This window comes from Mirounga angustirostris, unplaced genomic scaffold, assembly GCF_029215605.1.
Source record: "Mirounga angustirostris isolate CCGP_5_RB_7025 unplaced genomic scaffold, mMirAng1.0.hap1 SCAF_15, whole genome shotgun sequence".
Taxonomy (NCBI): Eukaryota; Metazoa; Chordata; class Mammalia; order Carnivora; family Phocidae; genus Mirounga; species Mirounga angustirostris.
The window spans coordinates 64434031-64459472 of NW_026991723.1; the positions used below are offsets into that span (position 1 = coordinate 64434031).

A 25442-nucleotide genomic window follows, 5' to 3' on the forward strand; every position below is an offset into this window, starting at 1 on the left:
GTCAAATAGGTCTCAGAAAATTCAAACAATCTTTTCCAGAAAGAAATAAGATTATTTATCCATTTCAGCAGCTTCAGATGATAATAAATAATGTTTTAAGATGCCAAAGCGGTAATCTACAGACAGTTTTGAAGAATATATCATTTATTGAAATAGAGTACAACTTTCTGCTTATGGGACCTTTGGTGGAATATTCCTGTTTTTGTTGAGGCAGCAGAGCCTGGTGATTAAAGTCTCAAGAGAGGAGTCAGGACCTTTGGATTTTGAAGTTGGTGCCACAACAGCTCATACATTCGCTACTAAGCTCTCAGAAGCAGAACCTCTGAATCCACAGTGATTTAGAGGACAGAGCACTGGACTTAAAATCAACAAATTTCATTTTAATACTTGCTTGGTAAAACAGTCTACATGAGGCTCAGTTTATAACTTCATTTGTATTTTGGGGAAGTAACACCTTCCTTCTAGAGTGTTGGAGGTTGTTATGTGTACGTAGCTTATGTGAATGGAAATTACTTTGTAAATTGTAAAATCCTCATCAAATGAGAGTGTTTGTTTTATTATACACATACCAAAAAAGTCCCATGCCCTGTACCCAAGACCTAAAGGGAATGAGACACTCTACCCTAAATTCACACTGGACTTACTCCTCTTTCAGTTATGATAGAGTCTGTTAGAAAATAAAGGAATGGTATTTCCATACTCTATCAATATGATGGTGTAAAGAAAGGGCCTTGCAAAAAGTGTTATTTGGATATCCCCAACTTAAACTTATTCAATATACAATCTTTTTTACTCTTATTCCTCTGAATTGTTTTTCATGGAAATCCTTTGTTTTAAGAATTCTGAGTGAATCCCAGTAATTTGGGAGGCCAGAAGAGCTATCAAGAGATTTGAAGTATTGGCAGTATCATCCAGTCTTTAAAAACTGGAGAAGTATTTATAGGTAAATGATAACTGGGAGTCTGGGCAGAGTAGGGGTGGGTGAGTAGAAACTAGGGAGCTAACATATTTAAGGATCTAAACCTCAACTATCAAAAAATCTTGAATAACAGATAATAGTGGTTTTGTATTCCAACCAAATTCTCTATCAGAGAATTCTTATTTCTCTGAGTCCCAAACAGAAATACGAATTAAGATAAACATTCACTTATTGTTACACGGAGAATGCCAAAGTGTGTGCAGATATTAGTAATTTTTTGCAGACATTAGTGGCTATATTAATGTTTGAAGGTGACTGATGTCCTATGTCTATTCTCAAGAGCAGTAATTTATTATCTAAAGAGGGATCTCTACTAGTTAGAGATCTTTAATAGGTTAATTCTTCCCGATTTCTACCCTGTTCCATAGATCTATATTATAACCTAGAGATTTCTATTTATGGCAAAAATGTATAATCAGTTTATCCAAGATGCTTTTCTAATAGAGACGCTACTGAGGACAGTCAACCTCTGATGATGAGGTACCCAAGGGGGGAATTTTGCCAAACAATTACAGTGACATTACAAGGCATAAAGTCAATTGGCAACCAGGCATTGTTCCAGGCAATCTGAAAGACAAAGTACATGGCCAAAGCAAATAATTCACATCAATATATTTTCCTAAACTTCGTATTGTCTGATTCAACTATCTGTTTAGTTCAGATGAATTGGAAAATTGCCCAGTCTCCACAGCTCTCAGCAGTTAGGCACACATGCCTAACATAATAAGTTAAATGTTGTGAAATAATAATTTTATTGAGAATAAAACAAAATCAACAATGTTGAGCAAAGAGACATTAATTACTCACAAACACATCTCAGAGTTAGAAGAAATCATAGCATCAATGCCGTACACGATAGAAGGCAGAGCTGCGTAGAGACTTTGGAGCTACAAAAGAGTGAACCTGACTCCTAGCTACACCTTTTTGTAGTTGAGTGACCTTGAGCAAGTGAGGTCCTTAAATAAGTGCCCTTAACCAAGTAACTCCTAATCTTTTCACCAATAATATGTGGGTAAAAAATATTAACCTGAGAAGATTTAGTAAGAAATATGAAAATGCATGATGCCTAGCACATGGTAATGGTGCAGTGAATGCTAGCAATCAACACTACCATTTCTTTGATACTTTAAGTGACTCACTGTGTGGATGTGGCTATTGCCTCTTGGCTCTAAACCCACTTTTCCCTTCTCTGCTTTGGGATGCAAGAGCTAGTACTCTAGTGCCAGCTAGTACTCTAGGACACATCACATTTCTGCTTTGCCAGGAGGATCCTGGTAAGCTCTGCCAATAAAGGCAACTAGACGGAGACTGCAAGGCTGGAGGAAGAGCAGGGACTTGCTTCTTCCTGTCCTCTCTTCACTTCCAGTGGGTTTTATGTCTGCTTCCGGTTCCTTTAAGCATCACCTCAGCAATGCGTTTGCATCCCTTCAGCGGTTCCTTCCCAGGGCAGCATTAAATCTAAGCAGCCTTTGTAACACCTGCAGAACCACTTTATCCTACACCTCAAAGATACCAACACCAAGCAGCCCGTTTAGGGTCTGGATCTGAGCCCCTTAGGATCCCTCCTCAGCGCTCAAAGCCACCATCAGCAGCTGAACAGCACTACTTTTCTCAAATACCTGAGATTCAGCTTCACGAGCTCTTCCTCTAAGCTTCTAAGTGTTAATATTTGCAGCCTCTTCCTATTGTTTCCTCAGCTTGGGGAAGGTAACTGCTTCCAGGATTTGCTATCTTCATACCAGGGAGTTTTCTTCTTATCCTTCCAGCTACCTGACTAACAACTTTGTACCATTATATTAAGATTTTACTCTTTAAATAATTGGTGTGGCTTCTATGTCCTGAGTGGCCCTCACTGATACACTCAATATCTATGACAGTTTATTTAATCACTTGGACAGCTTTGAAAGATCTTGGTTTTGAGCTAAACTTCCTCCTAGTGACTAGCACCCATGGGGTCCTTTTGAACCACACAGAACAACGTTCGTCCTGAATGTCACTAGCTTATCCAGTATTGGCATGTTTCAGACCAGGTTACTGCTCTAAGTCACAGAACTAGGTGGAGGAAGAAATGAGGTAGACAAGGCAGCCAGCAGGAAATGGCGTGAAGGCATGGACAGAAATGAAATGATTGATTCTCTATTTAAGCTAAAACCACAGTGATGAGTAACCATTCTAGAACTTATTCATAAAATTCCAATAAAATGCACAAACTGATCTGATGCAGCATTCCTCAACTTCCCACTAAAATATCAAATGAGACATAAAAATACAGAAACTCACAACTCTAGAAACTTCTATTAACAATCAAGGATGTTGCACAAACTGCAAGCTGGCAGAACGAGAAAAAATATGAAATTAATATTGTATCTGAAAAGAATAGTAACTAATATTTCTTGAATATTTCATATGTACTAGGCCTTTCATAACACTTTCTATAGGTTATTTCATTTAATCTTTTTAAAATCCAGTGGAATAGATTCTATTATCCCTGTCTCATAGATGAGGAAACTAAAACTTAGAGAGGGTAAGTGGCTTGTCTAGTTGCATTTAGCTACTGTAAGTAGTAGGATGGGATTCAAGCAGGTAATCTGGGTCCTCTAGCTCTTAATTCCTATACTGACTATAATATCTTTCCTTCTGCCACTTAGTTCAATTAAAGAGTCACATGGCCCCTCTACTGTATGGGTCCTGCTTTTTGAGTTAGTCAGAATGACATTCAATCATTTTCTTCCTCTGCTTAGTATTTTTTTATTCCTGAATCTAGATAGAATGCATCTCCAAGGGAAGTGTGTATGGGAGAGGTTTAATTCCCATAAGAAAAGCACCAGAGAAGGTAGCAGAGTCAGAAATCACCCTAATAGACATGCAAACCAAGAGCAGTGTGTGTGTGTGTGTGTGTGTGTGTGTGTGTGTGTGTGTGTGGTGTTCTTTTCATGTATTTCATTGGTTCAGATAAGTGATTCCCAACCAAGTGGCACCTGGAAACAACTGGGAATTTTTTTTATATTCACAAGCCTATGTTTCTTAAGGTTTTGAGCCAGGAGATCTAGGATGGAGCCTAAGTGTGAATTTTGAAAGTGTGAATTCCCTAGGTTGAGGAATTGATTGAGAGCCACTGGTTCATATCATCAAAAAGCAACTCAGCAGGGGAGAAGTAGATTCCAGCTTGGTTCAGCAGTCACATCACATGCTTGATGGCTGCTAAGACTGAAATTTGGCTTAGGTGTTATACACAGCAACTTTGTGTCCACCTGTTTTTATTAGACGGAGATTTAGCCAGAACATAAGTGAATTCAAAGTAAGGCAATTAGCAATCTAAGCAGCTAGTCTGTTGGCAAACAAGGTATAGGTTTCTCATTGTTCCATAATAAAAACCTCCCTCACCCAAGAAAAAGACAAAACAACATGGGCCCTATGCAAATGCTGAAGAACAGGCAAAGAAAAGGAAAATGATTTTAGAAGCCAAAGAAAAAATAGAAAAACAAAACTCACAAAACCCCTGATATTTAATCAATAGCAGGGTAACATGACTTTTATGAAATGTAAGTAATTCACAAGAGAACATGTTGAGATGAATAATAGGATGGAATGAAAAGAACAGTGTTATATGGAAAGAAACAGGGAAACTAAAAATCCAATAATAGATTTCAAATATGCTCTGGAAGCATAAAAGGTATAATAGATATTGCAAAGGATTGAATTAGTGATATGGAAGACACAATACAGAAAATCTTTCAGGATACATAACAAAAGGATCAAGAACTGTAAATAATGAAAAACAATGGCAGGGAAGTTATGTGTCTTAGTTTGTGCTCACACAGTTCCTGTTTCATGTGTATTGTCCTGTGTAATTATTAACCCCTTTCGCTTTCAAAATTGCCCTGGTTTGGATATAAACTATTTGGTCACCTAAATATGGGGAACAAACCTAAGAATTATGGTGTATCTAAGAAAGAAACCATAACCATAGGACCAGAAGGACTAATTGAAGACATCTCTGAAGAAAAATTTTTTCTTAAAACAAACAAAAACCTCAATTTGATGGATTTAGCTCATCCTTGGCATAATCAATAGGGATGAATAGTACTTAGACTTATCTGGCAACGTGTTTTAATTAAAAAAAACCGTCAAGCGCTTAGGAAGAAAGAAAAGGAAAAGAGTAACCTTCCAAAGGATAATTATAAATATCATGGGTTTCTCATTTCTGCTACATTAAATGCTCAAAGACAATGAAGTGAATTTATTTGGGAATTTTATGCCTTGTTAATCTGTCTTTTATTTGTAAGAAAAATGAGAAAGACATGCCGAAACATATAATGGTGTAGAAAATATGCCATCCATATGCCCCAACTACACAGCATTTATTTTCCTCTTCCAGGAATTGATGCTAAGGAAATAATCCATAAAGTAGACAAAGAGTCTATGAACAAAGATCTTTATTGTGGAAAATTTTATGAAAAAAATTGTAAAAAACTTAAATGTCAACATTCTAGGCATATCCCAAAGCTTAGGATAATATGCAGTTAATAAAATAATCATGACAGTGTGTTTCCCATGACATGGGGAAACACTAGCAATACCACATCAAATGAAAGACTCTGAATAGAAACTCTCCATGTTTAAAGAAAAAGTTTTATGTAACAAACACTGGGAGAAATACCTCAGCAAATTAACAGTGAGCATTTCTGGACAGCAGGATTAAGAGAGTTTTTCCAGGCTTTCATATTTTCCTGATTTTATAATTAGATTTTTTTTTTAATTTATTTATTTGAGAGAGAGAATGAGATAGAGCATGAGAGGGGGGAGGGTCAGAGGGAGAAGCAGACTCCCTGCTGAGCAGGGAGCCCGATGCAGGACTCGATCCCGGGACTCCAGGATCATGACCCGAGCCGAAGGCAGTCGCTTAACCAACTGAGCCACCCAGGCGCCCCTCTGATTTTATAATTAGAAGAAAACAAGTAGAGCAATAGGATTTGTTTGAAGTTTGTGGAGACATAAGGTTCATGACCTAATGGGAGAGACAGCAAAGCAGAATTCAAAACTGACTGTACATTTATCATTTCAGAAGTGCATTCATTCATTCCTTAAATAGGTATTTAAGTGACTATAATGTGCAAAGGACTTTAATAGGTACTTGGGTTATAATGGCAAGTAAAACAGAAAACATTGACCTCACAGAGATAAAAATGTACATAAGAGGATAAAAATTGGAAGGAAATAGATGTGAAGGTGATGAAATTGTGAGTTCTTTTTTTTAAAAAAAAGATTTATTTATTTGGGGGGGAGCAGAGGGGCAGAAGGAGAGGGAGAGAAGCAGACTCCCGCTGAGCATGGAACCCCATGTGGGGCTCTATCTCACAACCCTGAGATCATGACCAGAGCTGAAATCAAGAATCAGATCCTTAACCAATTGAGCCACAGCGGTACCCTGAAATGATTAGTCTTTAAAACTGTAAATACATTTTTTAACATCACCATTAGATTGTTTTTATATAAAAGTATTTAAAAAATTGTTATTTTTTTTTAACGTCAATGAATAACAGAGTGCTATAAAGTGAAGGTAACCTTCCTAGACCAGAGTATTATCAACTTTTCCAAAATTATCCAGAATTCTTCAGACCACTTGTTTAGCAACTTCCTTTGTACAGGATTTAGAATCACTGAACTCATGATAGAGGAAAGAAACCCAATGATGAGATTCAAGGACATTTCTGTATTCTGAAATGACATTCTTATGAGGGACTCAAAATCACTTTGTCATCACTACCTTGATAATGATCTCATCATAGAAGTATTATCAGCTTTCTTGAAAACAAAAACAAGAATATCAAGGGAATTTGTCAGCTTTTTGCCATGAGCTTACTTTTCTTCAGTGCCTGTTGAATTTTAATGTGAGGGAAGAGAGGCTTAAGGAAAGGTGAAATAAGAGTAGCAGCATTTTTTTTTTTTGAATACCTACTGTATGTCAGGTGATGTTGCTAACCCACTTGATATAGTATACTTAATCAATACCTCAGACACCACGAGGAGTTATCATTATCTCATTATCTCTATTTTATGAGTAAGATTTCTAAGAGTCCATTTATGAGCACACCTGGAATTGATTACATTCATTATCTTCTAGTGCCTTTTTTTCCCTCTTGTTCTCTTGCTTTCAAATGAGGGTGGCCACCTGTCCTTTACAATAGGTACTTATTTTAGTTCTTTCTCGCTGCACCTTAAAGCTACGGTACTTACGGTGACAGGCCCATGTCACCTCCTATTGCTTAGCCAGTCGCTGAGGCATTTCTGGTTAATACTTGTCTATGATAAATGCCTTGACACTTCCCAGTCTAGACGTGTCAAATTGGTGACCCTCTGGCCCCGGCGAGGCTGCAGATTGCATTTTAAAATGTAAGTTACTTAATTAATTTGATGGAAGGAATCCTTTTACAGTGTGTGTGTGTATCAAATCATCATGTTGTATGCTTTCAATACCTTACAGTTTTATTTGTCAATTACACCTCAATAAAGCCAAAAAAAAAAAAAAAAGTGAGTTCGTAGTCAACATTTAGGGAAATGTTTACATTAAAAAAGAATCCCCAGCCTGGCTTCCTTTGAACATTCACAGTATCTGGCAACATCCCCATGGGTGAAAAGCTGGTTGCAGCTGAGTGGTGGCTGGCTGCCTCCTTTAGAAAGGTTAGGCACTCTTCAGTTGCCTATAGTTTTTACTACTCCCTACCGTATTATCTGGGACTGTTTTTCACATTTCCATTAACTTCCTGGCCCCTATAAGGCATCTGAGTTTGAAACCTCTGCCCCAGGTCATTGATCTCAAACTGTACTGTGCATATATGAATCACCTGGGGGAGTTTCTTTAAAAAAAAAAAAAGCATATATGAGGCCATAGCATATAATTTAGTGGAACTCAGTGAGGTCGAGAGGATCTGCACTTTAAACATTACCTTAGGCTTTTTTTTTTCAGGTGGTGCCTGGTCACAGTTTGAAAATCACATTAGGGGAGACTCTTAGGATAACGTGACCCCAAAATATGATACTCCGGATCACCTGTGGACACAATCACCTGTGAGGTTGTTTGTTTTTAGGCAGATTTCTGTGCTCCGGTCCCAGGGGTTCTGATTTGGTAAGTTCGGAAATCAAATTTTGAAATGTTATCTGTGTGTTGCTAATACACAGACGGCCACCGCTCCAGAGGTCTGAAAGCCTAAGGAATTATATGTAATGGAAGAAAAGGAGCCAGGAATAGAACTGGTTAGTCTTGGCTGGATCTGAACTCTTGTCTGATTTTCTGATTATTTTGTTTGACAAGGGATGACAGGATAAAATACAATTCCAGGCTTTTTCTCTTCTTAACTGGTGATTATTCCAGTAACTTTACTTTTCATCCACTCTGACTTTCTTTAATTTACATGTCGAGAATCTTTGGCTATACAATATAGCGAAATTGGCTGAAGGCGGAGGGGATTAAAATTCGGGAAAGCAGTGGCTTAAAGACCTGCGAGCAATGTCACTTTTCTGTCACTTGTGGTCTCCAGGAAATTGAAAACCGATCTGTGGACAATGAAGGATGTATAAAAAAAATCTTAAGAGGGGAGTAGAAACAGGTTTTCTACTTCTTACAAAATCAATTTCCTCAAGGCCTGACTCTACCAGCTTTGTTCTACATAACAGTAAATTCTGGGTGGTCATGAACTCTATCCACCACAGTGAATGAGGATCCTTTTTCACAAGGTGCTACACTTTCTTAGGTTCACATGACCCCACCTGAGCAGTCAGTGGGTTTTCCATAGGTTTTATGCTCAGTTCTGTTACACTGGAAGGGATGGAAACGGACCATTCATTCAGTTGAAACAATAGTCACTGGGCATCTATTATGAGCCATGCACCGTGCTAGAAGCTTAGGGTTTAATTTAGTGGAGGAGAGAGAGACACGCGTAAATAAATAATTAACACTCCCGTCCGATAGCTCTAGTAAAGAAGAATAAAGAAGATCTAGTAAAGAAGAATGTACAAAGTAGAAATGTCATACAGAAGTGGAAGTGGCCAACTGTGGCTGGGAGAGGATGGGCGGTGAACTGACATTTGAGCAAAGGTCTGAAGGTGAAACAGGAGTTTCAGGCAGACACGAGGGGAAAGAGCATTCCAAGCAGTGAGAACAGCACATGCCAAGGCTTGGAACAGCATTGTGCATTTCGGCATTGCTGAGCAGAGTGCAAAGGCCGAGGGTTAGTATAAAGAAGAAATGAGAAGAGTTAAGCAAGGCTCAGATAACGAAGGGTCCTGACTGCCACACCAGGCTGCTTAGAATTCAGCCTACGGGTGAGAGGCTGGCAGAGGGGAGGTGGTTCACGAGAGAATTTTAGGTTGATCAGGGACTTGACATTAAGTAACACTGAATCACACCGTGTGAAAGTTAATCGCTTTTCAATTAGTGTTTAATCCTTCTGCTACATCTAGGAGAAAGCCTCCATTCGGTGTCAGTATGCCTTTAACACTTCCCTCACACCTGGAAATGTCCCCGTTTAAAAGAAGGGCTCCAGCAAGGCTACCAAGCTAGAATGATTTCATGGGGTACTTATGTCATGGTGTACCTTTTTCTACTTATGGCAAGGGGGACTGGTTCTTCACTGACGTCACCATAAAAAGATTTTAAAAAATAAATTTATTTAAGTAAAACAGTAATTTAAAAAATTGGTAGCAGGCGCCTGGGTGGCTCAGTCGTTAAGCGTCTGCCTTCGGCTCAGGTCATGATCCCAGGGTCCTGGGATCGAGTCCCACATCGGGTTCCTTGCTCGGCAGGAAGCCTGCTTCTCCCTCTCCCACACCTCCTGCTTGTGTTCCCGCTCTCGCTATCTCTCTCTCTGTCAAATAAATAAATAAAAATCTTTAAAAAAAAAAAATTGGTAGCAATAGGTGATGCCGAGATATGGCAAGAGTTATGAAGGCAGTACACGTAGGCCTGAACTGGGCAATAATGCCGCTGTTGTTTTCGGGAAGGAGTTAAGGGTTCAGGGTTAAGGCGGCCAGTGAACACTTCTCTTTCTGACAGCAGCTTGGAAACTGGAAGGGACGAGCTACGAATGAAGGCAGAGAAGTCAGCTAAGAGGACAATCAAGTACTGGAGGCATGGATGGTGTGGCCAAGGTGAAGCCTGCTGGTTTATTCCTGATCTTTCCTTGTACAAAGGGGATCGTCAGGGTTCTCCTGGCCCGGGAGCAGGGGTGAATCCTGAAGTAATTTTGAAAGATGGAAACTGAAAGATTTCTAAGCAGCTCCTGCCCAGCAAGTGTTAATTAAAGGCAGACTTGGAATGAAGGTTAGAATGAGATTTGATTATTTTCCAGGATCCCAGTCCATTATGAAATATTATTTAGAAACTGAAGAAATCTTAACTCTGAACTAACGGGTTTTTTTTTTTTTATGGATGTAAGTGGGCAATCTGAGCTTTCATATTTGATTCCCAAAGTGTCTCTCATTCTAACCTGCATCCTGGCTGTAGCTTCCTTATCCTGTCAGCTCCTCAAAGCCCCTTCTTCTCCTCCTCAGGCCTAGGATGGAGTACGTGACTCTAGGGGGGTTCAGGAGAGGCACTTTTCACGTCTCTGTAAATGTGAAACGGCCCTGCTCTCCTTTCCTCCTTTCCCAGCGGCTGCTGCCCGTTTTGGAGTTGCGGTCTGACCACCCTGGTTCAGTGCAGGAGGACAGGACAAGGGTGGGCTGTTCCCACCGCCAAATCAGTACTGGGGAGGGTAAGTCCTGGCTTTCCAAAAGTGGAACGAGAAGTGTTTACCTGACAAAAAAGATGTTTCAATAAGAATGCTTCTCATCTGTTGTTTTTTTTTTTTCTTTTTTTTTTTTAGATTTATTTATTTATTTTAGAGAGAGACTCTCAAGCGGACTCCTCACTGAGCAGGGAGCCCAAGGCAGGGCTTGATCTCATGACCTGAGCCGAAATCAAGAGTGGATGCTTAACCCACTGAGCCACCCAGGCCGCTCCCTCATCCATTTTTTAAATCTGAATTTACAAAGTGTTTTTATGTAATATACATAAAACCCATATCGATTCTTTAGAAACCCATATCGATTCTTTAAAGTAGCACATGAAGTACTCCACCAATACCTGCTTAATGAGTGAATATTTCTAATTTGTAATAGAAAAAAGTGAGACTCAGAGAGGTTTTCCAAGATTGTACAGATGACTCTGGAATTATAATCAAAAGCCAGGTCTTCTGGTTTTCCTCCTCACTCTATATCCCCTTGGTCTCAAACAGAAAGAGCCTGTAACAGATAGTGTTTAGTGTCTGCAGAACTAATACCAGAATTCTGTCATATCATGGGCCAAACAGGATTTTGTGGCCTGGCCTGAGGTCCTAACAGCCACAGATAACATTGTTTCAATGGAAAAATCAATTCTGAATAGGAGCATAATTCATCGGCAAATCATGACAACTTGGGTGTATATCTGCCTTTTTATACAGATATATGATAGAGAAATGCTTTCTAATATAATAACTTACATTTACTGATTTTTTTTTTTTAAATCACACACACACATTTCTATCCCTAGAGATCTTATGCTTTCTGGACACCTGTATGTCAGAAGAATGTCATGAATTAGAAAGAGTTATTTGCACATATTTGTGAAAGGTCTTGAGAACCAGGTTCTGTAAGTTTGCTAATTATTAAACTGTGTTTCTCTAGCTTCAGGGGAGGCATGTCAGAATCTTGAGAGTGGGGGATGGAAGGCTTTTTTGAACTATACTCACAAAACTTGGAGAATCTGATACATTCTCTTAAGCATGGTGTACCCTGCTCCAATTCTGGGAATTACTCTTGTAGTGAATGTTATTTAAGATGTGTTTCGTCCCTCAGGAGTGTTGGGGCGTGGAAGACGAATGATAATACTGCCACAGTAAAATGGCTTTTGGGCAGGGAGGCGGCTTTAAGCTCAGTGCATTATACCTGCTAAGTGTTTGTTGAATAAAAAATGAAGAATGAATAAATGAATGAAAGTTGCTTTGCTTTCCGAAGATTTATCTAGCAGCAGGGTGCAGAATGGTTTGGAGGAAAGAAAGGAAAGCTACAGAGGGTGCAGAATGGTTTGGAGGAAAGAAAGGAAAGCTACAGAGGCTATTCAAGAGTATTGCTGGGAGGAGCTAATGTCTTATGAAAAGAAGGATGAAGAAGGAAATATACTAAGGAAGGCAACAGAATCAGATGCGAAGAAAAGAGAGAGGTCCAAGACAGCCTGTGAATTCTTGTTAGAGGTGAGAGGGGACACCACCTTAGGGTATCTTTAAATATTTTGAATTTAAGGTGAGAATGAGAGATATGACTGGGAATTCCAGTTAGAAATTCCTGGTATTGCCATAGGCAAGGAAACAAATTCAGCAGTCTACACCTTGGGAAATACCCCTGTGTCGGAGTATGCTAGATCTGGTTATTTCCTCACTCTTTATACCTTCTTTTGAAAATGTGCCCACTGACAAATGTTATAATGGCTACTACCTCGGGATAGTCCATTTATTCATTTATTCAACAAATATTTATTACTATACTCATTCCTACCTCAGGGGTTTTGTACTTTGTTTTCTCTGCTTGTAATGCTCTTCCCTTAGAAATTTGCATGATTCACTTCTTACTTCATTCTCTGCTTAGGTGTCACCTCTTCAGACAGGCCTTCGTGACTAACCACGGTCATTCTCTAATCCTTGACCCTGCTTTATTTTTCTCCATTGCACTAGCCTCTACTTAAAACGATTATATTTATGTTTGCATATCTTATTGTCTATCTCCCCCACTGGAATATAAATTCTTTGAGAGCGGGAGTTTTGCTATGTTATTTACTGCTGTATTCTAAGGCTTCTATTGAACACTGAAATCTGGCCATTGCTGATTGGATTAACGGAGGACATAGAACAGGAGATGGAGGGGGAAGCAATCCATGTAGTTTGAGCCCATTAGATGTCTGCAGAATGTGAGCTAAGAGATATAAAACCCACAGATGATTAGAGGTGAAAGTCCTACCAAGTTCCGGCTATGTCCTGTCATGGTAAATCAGAACCCCATCCATGTAGAAGTTATGGCAGGGGAGAGGAAGAAGCTCCAGAGAGAAGGATGGAGCAGATGGGAAGTGAGGAGCCCAGAGAAGAGCTTCTGGGCCCCAGAGGAAGGGAAGGGAGTAGCTGCCCCTGCACTTTCCAGCAGTGCGGGCTGTCTGTGCCTCCTGCCAACTCAGCTCCTGGTCAGGTTCCTATAGTTTCCAGCACAAACCCCTCACTTTTGAGTTCCTTGCAGTGAGTCTCTTTTCCTTACAACTGCATGCCCTCCGACAGCAATAGAAATACCCAACAGAACTTTCAGTGAAGACAGAAAATGTTGTATACCTGTGATGTCAAATACCGTAGCCACTATCCACATGAGGCCACTGAGCACTTAGAGCACCTGGGACACTGACTTTTAGATTTTACATCATTTCAATTAAACTTCAGTATTCATACAGGGCTGGCAGCTACCATACTGGACAGCACAGCTCTATGATTATTACCACAAGGGGTCAAAGACAAGAAGCACAATCAGTAAAAAAAACAATGAAAGAATCAGGGCGCCTGGGTGGCTCAGTCGTTAAGCGTCTGCCTTCGGCTCAGGTCATGATCTTGGAGTCCTGGGATCGAGCCCCATATCGGGCTCCCTGCTCCGCGGGAAGTCTGCTTCTCTCTCTCCCACTCCCCCTGCTTGTGTTCCTCCTCTCGCTGTACCTCTCTCTGTCAAATAAAATCTTTAAAAAAACAAAACAAAGCAATGAAAGAGCCAAAAAAAGGAAAACCATGATGGTGCGTCCTAGAACTCAAGGAGAGGGTGCTAAACAGCACCAAAAATGACAAGAATATTAAGGAGGACGAGTCTGGTAAAGTCCCATTAGTTAACGTGTTACTGATTTTTTCGTGGGAAATACCTGGATTCAAACAACAGGAGTTAAACGAATGAAACAATCTATTCAAAGCCAAATTTTCTACCCATTAAAATAATGAAAAAAATATGACATGGGAAGATATTTATAATATGCAAGCTAAAAATCATAAAATAGCATGGTTCCCAATTTTATAATATATACACATGTCTAGATCTCTGGGTTTTGGGTTTATGGGTGATTTTTATTTTATTCTTTGGCATTTTTTAATTATTGGAATTATCCACAAAGAGCATACATTTTTAATAATTAGAAATAAAGGAGCAAAGGATACGCTTAACACAATAAAATGGCTACATCTTCTCAAGTTGCATTATAAACCAAAGTGAGAGTAAACACTACAATAATTAGCCATTCTGCCTTGCTGAAGTTAGTAAGAGTCATTCACATTTGCTTCCCCTCCCTTCCAGACATACACTTTCAGATATCTTTAAGGTTTATAACTGCAATTATAGATATGGTGGCCAAACAGCAGATTGTTGGGTCTTCTTGGAAGGCAGAAGAAGGTCTTTTCTGTGATGGATTAACCTAAATTTCCCACAGTTAAAAGACTGGGACAAGGACTGAAAGCTGTTTGAAATCCTTTTCCTGCCTTGTCAGGCTGTATTTCTAGGATGCTTGAACATAAAGCTGTACTTTAGGGACCACTAGATGGCTCTCTGTGCCTGTGACCAGGTGAAGGCACACTGGATTAACTCAGGCATGGGTTTATCATTCATTTTCAGATATACTCTGAACCATTTCCTTATGTGTGTAACACAGTATGTGAGGTGACTCAAATTAATTCCTTGTATAGCATCAAAACAAGAACAGTTCTCCATCTGAACCTATTAAATTCACAATATACAGAAGCAAATTCTTTACTTAATGGAATCCCTGTTTAAGTACCTCTGGTTGGGACCGAACAAATAGAATTCTGCAATCTGCCAGGTTGTGATTCTGTTAGATGAAGACATGCTGAGCATCTCACTTTGCTTATGGAAATTTAAAAAAAAAATTATTTTTAATCTGGAGAGTATTAACCCAACTTTTGTTTGGCTTGGCTTTGAGTTGAGGCTTTCAATACAAAAAACACCAATAGTCTGTACGTAGGTTTTGCAGCCATCAAAGTGCTTGATGCTGAAAGTTCTGCTAATGACCACCCCTAACTGAGAAGAGAGTAGTGACAACACATTTCCAAGCCATTCTTAGGAATGGTACTGAAAGATGCAGACTGAGCCATTGTTTGGAACTATACAGACTCAGCCACTTGCAGAATGTTGAAAATATAAAGCTAGATTGCAAATACAAAGGAAAATACCACTTTTTAATATAGAAATAGCATCAGCTCAGAGTTGCCAAGTTTCAAAAAGCCTGTCAATTCTGAGTTTTTAGGACAAAAAAAAAAAAAAAGGTTTTTCTCTCTCCTGTCCTTTGATGTCAATACCTAGTTGGACTGACAGTAGGGCTTTCTTTAATTATACCCAATGGTTTCTAAAAATTTTAAATGGTTTCCAAAAATTTTAAACCATTGGCCTTGAGAGAATAAAATATATCAAAATGTTACTCAAGGTTATCTGTGGACACCCTTAAGGAGTAGTGCATATATATGCATTACTTTTATAATCAAAACAGCAATAGGCATGTAAAAAGTCCCTCAAAGTTGTATGTATCAAACAGTTTTGATATAGCCAGCATTCAATAAAACACAGTCTGCCTTATGGGTATCCATTTTCTGTAAACCTCAGTATATAATAGTGCTACTGTCTCTAAACTTTTGAGCTAACATATGCCACAAGTCAGTTATATTAGTACAGATAAAGTCTGTATGAAACAGGGGAAACTTCTGAACCTTCAATCCATGTCAAATTAGACTCTCCCCTCTCTAACAACCTCATTTCCCCCAAGAAGTCTAAACTATCAACTGGCTCATGGTTCTACTGTTCCTTAAGTTTAATTCCTGGGAGACTCCTATGAGAAATTAGGGTAGTAGATAAGGCAAGAATTATGAGTTCCTCACACCAACGAATAGAAATAGAACATTATTTTTACCTCTGATGTAACTGATCTAAAAAGCCAATCATTCAGAACCAATACAAAGGAGCAACTAGTTGAAACTGGACCTCAAAGTTCACTTTTTTGCTACCCAATTTTATATACACCTAAGCTGAGGGTGCATTTCAGTGAAATGGAACTCTAAGTGGGGTTTCAAAACAGCAGTTTTCTTTGTTTTTCTTAGGTTGGTCCAAGGGAACTGGATCTCCTAAGCTTGAATATCCTGTGCATCTTGAAAATGCATATAGAGGGGTGCCTGGTTGGCTCAGTCAGTTGAGTGTCAGACTCTTTGTTTCCACTCAGATCATGATCTCAGGGGTCATAAGATGGAACCCCAGGGCCAGCTCCATGCTCAGCAGGAGTCTGCTTGAGATTCTCTCCTTCTCCCTCTGCCCCCCCCCCCACTCATGCCCTTCCTTTCTCTCGCTCTCCCTCTGGAATAAATAAATCTTAAAAAAAAAAATGCATATAGAAACACTCTGGAGAGCGACCCAGAATATTTGAGTTCTTATTCTTATAATTTTAGTTTTTATTAATCTTACCATGTCAACACTTTATATCAAAAGAATGATCATTATCATAAGAACACACAGTGCTCTAGATGCTGTGCTTAGAACTTTGCATACATGGTGTCATCCTCATCACAACTTTAGGAGATAGTCATATTTTATGATCAAGAAATTGAGGCATAATTTGCAAGGTAAGATGTCTAGAAAGTTGTAAAGCTAAGAGTCAAACATAAGTCTGCTTCTCAAAAGCCTCTTCTCTTAACTCCAACTTTGTATTTCTTTCATTTATGTTCCTATTGTCTCATTTGCAAAATAAAGGTAATAAATACTATTTGTCTTGCTCACCTCACAAAGTAATTGTGAGGATAAAATGAAAAATAGATATGAAAGGACTCTGATAAATCTAAGCATACTCTACAACTTATTTTTTCCTAAAATCTATATTTTCATATTGAAGTATCAAAAGCATTGGTGAGGAAATATACAGGTAACTTATCTTTTTTCTCTTAATATTTTTAATCATGTAGGTAATACACACTTTTTTTAAATAAAAGCATGGATAGGGAAAAAATGGACTTCTATTATAATTTTTATAAATAAAATTCTAGACTTCATAGTTTCCAGGACCAAGGTCATACTTTATATAAATTATATAAATTTCTTTCTGTCTCTGTGTCAATATATTTTCCTTTGAATGGGTATGTGGAACTCCATTGTAAAGATATATCATGATTCATTTAAGTCAATTCCCATTATTGGTTATTTAGTATGAAATATGCTTTTAACAATCAAACCTGACGTAGATATCTCTCTCTTTTATCCTCTTTTCTGAGTTAATTCAAAAGCAGTGATGGATCCAGTCTGTTCTTGGATTGTAGGCTAACAAATACACTGAATTTGTAAGGAGCTATAAGTCTGTCTTCTTGGTGACTTCTCTTTTCCTAGAATGCATGGCTCCTCTAGCACTCTATATGTTGTATGCATTGTTTTCTACCTCACAGGACTGTTAGGAGGATTCTGTGAGCACATTTGTGAAGAAGACTTGCAAAGTATAAATGCCATAAAAATATATATGATTGAGTTTTTTCCTAAATCTATGACTCAAATGAAAAACAATGGGGCATAATTCAGCCTGACTGAAAAAAGAAGTCATTCTGCTTAATTCTTTACCACTTGAATCCTTAAAGGCTCATCTCTACCAGTAGACCATCCCTGGCCAGCCAGATACTAGCCTTTCAGGGTGAGTATTTACTCCAACCGACACAACGAGTCCAGGTCTGTATGATCAGCTTGCTCCCTCAATGCAGGAGATCACAGTGTCCCCTGAAAGTGACTGAATCTTACATGTTCGGAAGGAGAACTGAAAATCTGGCTGAGGTGTTAGGTTGGCTTAAGGGAAGGGATGGGGCGAGAGCGGGGACAGGGAGCTAGCTTACTCCTAGTTCACCTTTTCCCCATTGCTCTTTTCTCCCACTATCCCATAAAGAAAAGATCTGAGAAAGACAAATGAGTGCCTTAAAGATTTCCGTTAGTTTGTTATTCATGCATTCACTCAAAAAGCAATGTGGCAGACGCCAAGATGTTCTTTTTTCCTTCTTGCCTAGTTTTATAGATTCAGCATCACATTTCCGGTGTTGTACACTTCCTCTACTTTTCTGTGTATGTGAGTGGCAGCAGCTAGAGTTGGCAGGACAAGAGACAACGAGACTTTCATCTCTGAATTTACTGATGTCACCAAAATGAACAATACCTTGCTATGAGAGCCCCCCCATGGTTGTCTAGGGCACTGGTACCCAAAGTACCTGGTTTGCAAACTCTTATCTGTCCATGATGAGATAAGGAGCTTGTGCCAGAATGAACCAACGAGAAAAACTTGCTGTGAAAATAGTATCAGATGAGCCAGTGTGCTTAGTGATATAGTGGGTGGAGGCCATACTCTCATGAACAATCTATTATTGTTAAGTTCACTTATAGGAAAAACTTACAACCGATGTGAGAAACCAACATTTCTGAAAAACCGCGGGCATCTTATTGAGGCTTCGATGGCCAAACCTAAGTCTCTAGAAACTGTGTTAGATGGTCATAGGTGAAAATTTGCCATCGGCATAGAAATAGTACCTGCGGCACATCTTCTATTTTGGGGCAAGTGCACAATGTACTTAGAAGTCTAGTTCTTTTTTTTTTTTTTTTCCCTTTTCTGTGAGAGAGCTAAACCTACTTTTTTTTTTTTCTAAAGAGAAAGAAAATGAGGGATAGAGAGTAAGGTGGAGGATGAAGACATGTTACACTGTGAATCACATGCCAATTTGATTGGTAACTACTAATGAGAATTAGTGGAAAATTAGGACTTGGATGATTCTTATCAGACCAACACTTCTCTACCAGTTGTTTGGCTGACACCATAAGTTTTCCCAAAGTACTCTGTTTTCTTATCTGATTCACAAATACAAATCTGTCAGATTGGTAAGTACCTTCTTTTGACTGATAAGCATAGATGTTCAGAGACAGAGGCACTTGCCCAAGATTACATGGGCAGTGAGAGGCAGAGGAAGGCTGAGAATCTTTTCACTGTTATTTAATGTACCTTCCATTATATTGTGCCATTTTAACCAACATGATTGGCATTTGACTGGAGGTATTCATGAAATAAAGTCTAATGGCACAAAATCCATGGTGGATTCTGCAACACCAAAAGATAAAACATTAAGGAATTAAACAATGAAACTGGTCTTCAGATGATGCAGATACTTAGTTCAGTTGATTCAATCATAAATTAACTCCAAGACAGAATAGTCAAAGAAGGTCAAGACCAAATATCCTCTATGACTAGACTGTGGCAGGCACAAGAAAAGCGGGTGAGACAGATTAATTGCCCAGTGAATGTATCTGCTAACCTTTTCTGATCTATTTATCTGGAAAAAAATTTAAGTATTGTAAAAAAAAAAACCAAAAATCCCCAAATTAAAAATAAAAACTTCCAAATTAATCCCAAGTCTCTGTACCTCAAAAGGAGTCTGTAAAAGATCACTTCTAAGAAAAGTTTTGTATCACTTGACATTTAATTTGAAATCATTTATCTTCAAGTCAGCAACAATTAGCTGCTACTATCAGCCATTCATCATGAATTACAGAAGAGTGTTTTTCCCCCGGAGGACAGAAAGCAGTGCTTTGCATGGAGCAAGTCAAGGAAAACCAATATAGTTGAGAGCAGATCTTTTAAAAATAAATGTCCTTTACTCATCCCCTAATGACACACCTGATATATAAAGTAGTCCCCCCCTTATCCGTGGGGGATACATTCCAAGACCCCCCGTGAATGCCTGAAACCATAGTAATAGTACCTATACTATAAATACTGTGTTTTTTTTCCTATACATACCTACCTACGATAAAGCTTAATTTATAAATTAGGCACAGTAAGAGATTAACAATAACAAAATAAAACATAACCATATACTGTAACAAAAATTATGTGACTATGGTCTCTCTCTCAAAGTATCTTATTGTATTGCACTCACCTTCCTCTTGTGATGAGATGAGACAATGTCTATGTGATAAGATGAACGGAGGAAGAAGACGTAGGCATGGGGGCGGGGCGGGAAGCTACTCTGACCTTTTGACGTTATGTCAGGGGAGGAGAAATCACCTGCTTCCCGACAGCGGACCGCGACTGACGGTGGGAAGCAAAACCTTGGCTAAAGCGCACTACCGCCATCCCCAACTTTCTGAAACTCCGCATTATGCCACTTTGCTTTCATAAAAGTGAAAATCTCCTTCTGAATTTTTTCCATCGGGGAAAACAGGTGCTAAGGTAGGTCTTTCCTCAAAGTGAAGTGGCACTGATCGAAAGCGGGGAATACTCTTCACTTTATGCCACTTTGGCTTACAGAAGGTTTCAGAGGAATGCTTTACTTTCAGATAGTGGGGGAAATCTGTATCTGTCACTGAGCAGGCAAATTTCAAGGAGTTAACCTTGGAGAAACTATACCAAAACCCTAGAAGAAAAGGTGGTCTGGAATGGAAGAGAAAGAACAATTTTAGGAACTTACTATAACTTAAATGTATCTGGATCCATTTGCAGAATTATTACTTGAAGGTCATGGGAATACAATTTAGAACTAAGAAATTATCATTTTAATAAAATGAGTTAGCCTCAAGTGGAGGTTTGAGTGTGTAGCAAAGTCAGAATTTTTTAGATGGAAACGTGCTTTAATCCTATCCTATGTAGTAATGTTGTATGAAGCTTTTATTATGTAGTGATAATACATATGGTTTCTAAAAGTGGGTAGTTTATTATCTTACTGATAATGGATTTCCCTGCTTGAAGAAAGTTGGTTCCTTACAAGCTGATCATCTTATGTGTTTGTTTCCAATAAATAGTGAAATAAAACTATAATGCTTTCCTCAGGGTTTTGATCATTTCAGTGCTCTCTCTCTCCTTTCATGAGCTGTGGCAGAATACTATCAAAACCACTATTTATTAATTAAAGGTTTCATATGCAGGAAATCAACAGCCCAGAAGAAACTGAGAGAAAACACTGTTGTCACTACTGCTCCAAGCAATTTTGATTTGTCTGAATAAGAGACACAATTTTATTTTACTTGGTTGTGTGGACAAGTCCTCTTTCTTCTAGAATCCTTTATTCAGGCACTGGCCCAATCAATGTATTAGGTCACTGGGCAGTAGAATCCAAGGAGAACAGTGGCTCAATTAAGTCAATTTTATTTAATGTATAAAATGACTCTGACATTCTTCTATATTTTGAAAGTTGTTCTTTTTTTTTTTTTTTAATCATATCAGTGTATGGGAGAAAGGTCTACTTTTTAGCAGAAGCAAGGGAAAGATCAGTTATTATTTTTGCTGAAAGCAGATTATGGTCATATCCTAAAATTACATATTAGGTGACTTGGCACTGAGTTGGACATTCTTAATACAGAACATTATAGAATGACATTTAAATGATATACTAAAAGTAAGACAAGTTAGATATGTTTGAATTTAAAATACAAAGATAAATGAAAGAACATGTCAGTTGGGCAAACGAGATCTGAGTTAATATAATAATCTCCCCCTTTCAAGATGTGTGCCATGAAAATAACAGTGACAACAGTGATTTAAAATACATTTCTGAATTGAAGTACAGAAGAAACTGTGCTTGGCGGAGTGTTCATTTTATTGTCAGCTTGTAAGGGTTGTCCCTGGAAGACTGTTCCCACAGTGGTCCTAAAGCTGTGAAGTTGTCTGATTCTAGACGCTGCTTCATGGTTTCCCTAGTCCCCTTGTTGTAATGTGCTGGATGATGCACAAATCCAGCATGGAGCACAATTTCCTTTCTAACTAAGGAACACTAATTTGGGGGAAATTCTTGCTATTTAAGATCTGTCAAACAATCTACAAATGGAAAGGAGTCTGGAGACTGTGAACACTATTGGCAACTTATGAAGTATTAGGTAATAAAGAAGCAATGATGAGAAGCACGTGATGCTGACTCTTGCATTTCGTTCAATCTGATTCTGCATATATATTAATAATGATGCACCCTATGGATGCAATTTCATGTTTATAACACTTTGGCCATTGGCAGCATTGTGCACCTGTGTTTTCCCTGCCTTCCCATCTGCTGCCTACAGTCATTCAGATTCAGGTGACGGAAATGTCTTAGATAAAAGTTAATTAGCCTGCACTCTGCAGATCAAATCTCTATAGTTCAGCATTAAATAGCAATCTTCTGGGCAACTGCTGAAAGTAGCGGGTGCCCAGTCTTCCTAAGATTAAAAATGTAAGATTCATTTTTCTAGAAAAAGAAATCTTTAGTACTCTCTTGATATTTTATGCATAGATTCTATCAAACTTTTCACTTGTATTTGGCCTTACTCATTTTAGCTTTTATCTCTGTATATATATCAAAAGTGGAAGAAAAGAGATTAGAAATTTTTTTTTCCAGCTAAAGGGATAGTGAAATGATATGTAGAGTTAGAAATTCTGCAGTGTCTGGACTCTTTTATTAGTACACTGACCAAAACTTTCCTTAGTTCCTCAATCTTTAACATGGGGCCAACACCGATTACCTATTTGTTTCATAAATACTTTGTGCAAGGCTTAATGAAGCTTGATATTTTGATAAAAATAATGCACAAAAGGCAGCAAACTCCTATTGCTGAAATAGGAGTTTGCTGCCTTTCCCGCCCTCTCTTTAAATATTTATATTATTGTCAACAGTAAATTCACAAATAGCTCCTTTTATTAAAAATATGTTCAATTTTTTAACCTATAAGAAACGAAAGCATTAGATTCTTCTTTCTTTAGTCCTAGATCACTGAGACAGAAATGAGCTGAACACAGCAACTGCATACAGCCAGTCTCTGAGCCCACATGACACAGAAAGGTAGGGACCAAAAAACCAATCCCAGATGAGTCCTCCCATCGATTTTTACGCTACCAGATAATAATTCTAATGCATTTCAATGCCCAAGCGTAATTAACCGCCCTTCTTTACCTATTGCTTCCGTACTCGTTGCAGATTTCCTATTTACTCATAGGAATTCAGAGGGCTGTTTCCTTCCGTACACCACCGCCCAAGCCTCAGGCACACCTTCTAAAGAAGTCAGAGCAGATGCAGCTCTTGGCGCCACATGCTTAGTTCCTCTTGGGAGTGAAAGACTAGCATTCTCAGGGATCTTCCATCGCCACCATCGCCCTCACCCGCAATCGTCTTTAGAAAATCCATTGCTCTCCACGCTCCTGAACTTTGACTTCTACTTCCCTCTGGCATTCACTAGGTTTCCCCAGCTGGTCAAAACAGGAGTATTTTTTACGCTTATTTCCCCCACTTCCTTTCTTCCATCTGCTACCCCTACCTCTTATTTTATTTCCATCCGCACTTACACTGTCTTATTTTACTTTTACTGAACTTCTTCAACCAACCATCTATGGATATGGTCCGATCCTTAAACAATATCAAAGTTGTAAAGCCCCAAGTCCCTCCGGACTTCACCCTTCCCCTTTCTCCCCTCCATAAGGTCCCGGCCCCCAAGTGGCGCCCCACTCCTCTCACCTGACTCTCCCGCGGAAACTCGTGGCGCACGATGCTGATCACTGGAATGTGCAGGACAGAGCTAACCAAGTCGAGCTCCATCATCTCGCCCTGGCTCTGGGGGAAGGCGAGCAGCGCCGACACCCCTTGCACCACCACGGTGTGGCACACGCTCTGCAGAAAGGAGAAAGGGTCACTGCTCCACGGCGAGCTTGGGGAGGAGAAGGGCAAGAGCGGCAGATCGCCCAGGCCCGCCTCGATGGCCATTACTACTTCCAAAGATAGGTTGTAGGGCAGCAGACCTTCCACGCGGTTCAGGTTGTCCACGGCGAAGAGGAGGGCGTCCCGAGGCCACAGGGTCTCGGCCCCCGCGCCCTCCCCGGGCTTCCGGGCGCGCGGCGGGCCCCGGCCATGCAGGGCGCTCCCCAACCGACGTGCGCCGGGCGAGGGCGCCGGGGGTCGCCAAGTCCTTGGCTCGGGCTCATCCCGCTGGGCGCCTGCCCGGCTGCGGTCCGGAGCGCGGCTGGGGGCGCGGGGGGCCGTGGTCCAGGGTTGCAAGTGCACCGCGCCCACCCTCACCGCGTGCCCGATGCGCTTGAGGATCTGGCAGGGCTGCGGGTGCGAGGAGGAGCCGGGCACCCCGGCCAGCACCAGAGCGCAGGGCGGCGGCAGCAGCAGACAGACCCTGCTCAGCAGCCACCACAAACTCAGTCTCCTCATTACTGAGATCCCCAGGGAGAAAGCGCGCCCCCTCCTGCGGCCGACTCACCCCCCTTGCAGCCGCTGCCTAAGGTCTCCGCCCCCAGGTCCCGCGGGCAGCTCACTCTGAACGGCTAAGCGCCCCCAGGAGCCGAAGCGGTCTCCGGGCCATCCAGGTTGGAGCCTAGTGCGCCCAGGTCCCTCCGCCTCGCATCCTCTGCCCGCCCGGTCCCTGCGCGGAGCCCGGCAGGCGGGCGGGCCGTAGCCGGTCACCCGCGGCTTGGGCGCCCGTTCCCTGCCCGCCCCATCTGCAGGGCGGCTCGGGCACTGCGTCCGGCCCCGCGGGGAGGCTGGGCTGGGAAGCAGCCGGAGTTCCTAGGGGGGCAACGCGCTCACTTGGATTCTTTTCTTTTCCTTTTCTGCCCAGGCGAGACCCCCTTATTTCCTTGGGGTCGCGCAGGAGAAGGCGTTCACGCCCCGAGTGCGAAAAAGAAGCCAAATCCTCCCTGCTCCACCGTCGGCCACCCTCTGGCGGGGCCCCCCGGCACTGGCTTCATCTTTCTTCCTGTCTCGCTACTTCCTCTCTTCCTTGCTTCGCTCCTCTTTCCGCCCTGTCGCCGCCGCCGCCGCCTGCTTCCTCGGCGGAGCGACGCGACTGGCCAGCAAAGGGTGGTTCTGCTCGGAGAGCAAAGTTCTCCCCGCCTCAGCCGGCGCCTCCCTGTTGCTGAGCCCTGGTGCCAGCCTGTCGCTTGGCTGCGCTAAACGCCCACTGATGGTGAGATTCCCGGGTGGCGCTTCCCGCGCCCCTGGAAAGTCCGCTCCCCGCAAAGGCGCCGGGTCTTGGTTTGCGAAATTCCGTGCGACGCAGGACTCTGAGCCGCGGAGAATTCCGAATTCGGAGTTGTGCCTGAGGATTCTGAATTCCAGCGGTTCACTGGGATAGGTTTTGAGAAGCTGTGACTTTAACGAGCTTCTCTTCGGCGTGTCGCTTTAAAGGTTTTTCTCGCTAAGGGCACCAAAGCCAGAATAATTTACACATGTAATCTCCTCAGCTTCCTTCTCTCGGGCACGGGGGCCTCTGCGGTTTTTAAGGATTCCCTATGTTTTTAGATTCTCAGAAGTAAAAAGTGAATTTGAAGCAATTATTTGATCAAGAAATTAAAGAGCTTCAAAATACTTTTGGAGTTTCAGGCACGATCAACAGCAGTGTCTAG

The 25442-nt window shown here is 40.6% G+C and overlaps 1 protein-coding gene across 4 annotated transcripts in view; it reads right to left on the reverse strand.

Moving 5' to 3' along the window:
• The window catches only part of GRIN3A (glutamate ionotropic receptor NMDA type subunit 3A), a 170945-nt gene extending 145835 nt beyond the window's left edge, over positions 1–25110 (reverse strand). For 2 of the 4 annotated variants that reach the window (XR_010407841.1, XM_064579873.1), the window contains exon 1: positions 23551–25110. Coding sequence is in view for 3 of the 4 variants with exons in the window: in XM_064579873.1 (XP_064435943.1) it covers positions 23551–24249 (699 nt within the window). In the remaining variant the exon portion in view is untranslated. The remainder of the gene's footprint in view (positions 1–23550) is intronic. The other 2 variants (XM_045882807.3, XM_045882808.3) reach the window with 2 other exon arrangements.
• Between the last annotated feature and the right edge of the window lie 332 nt (positions 25111–25442).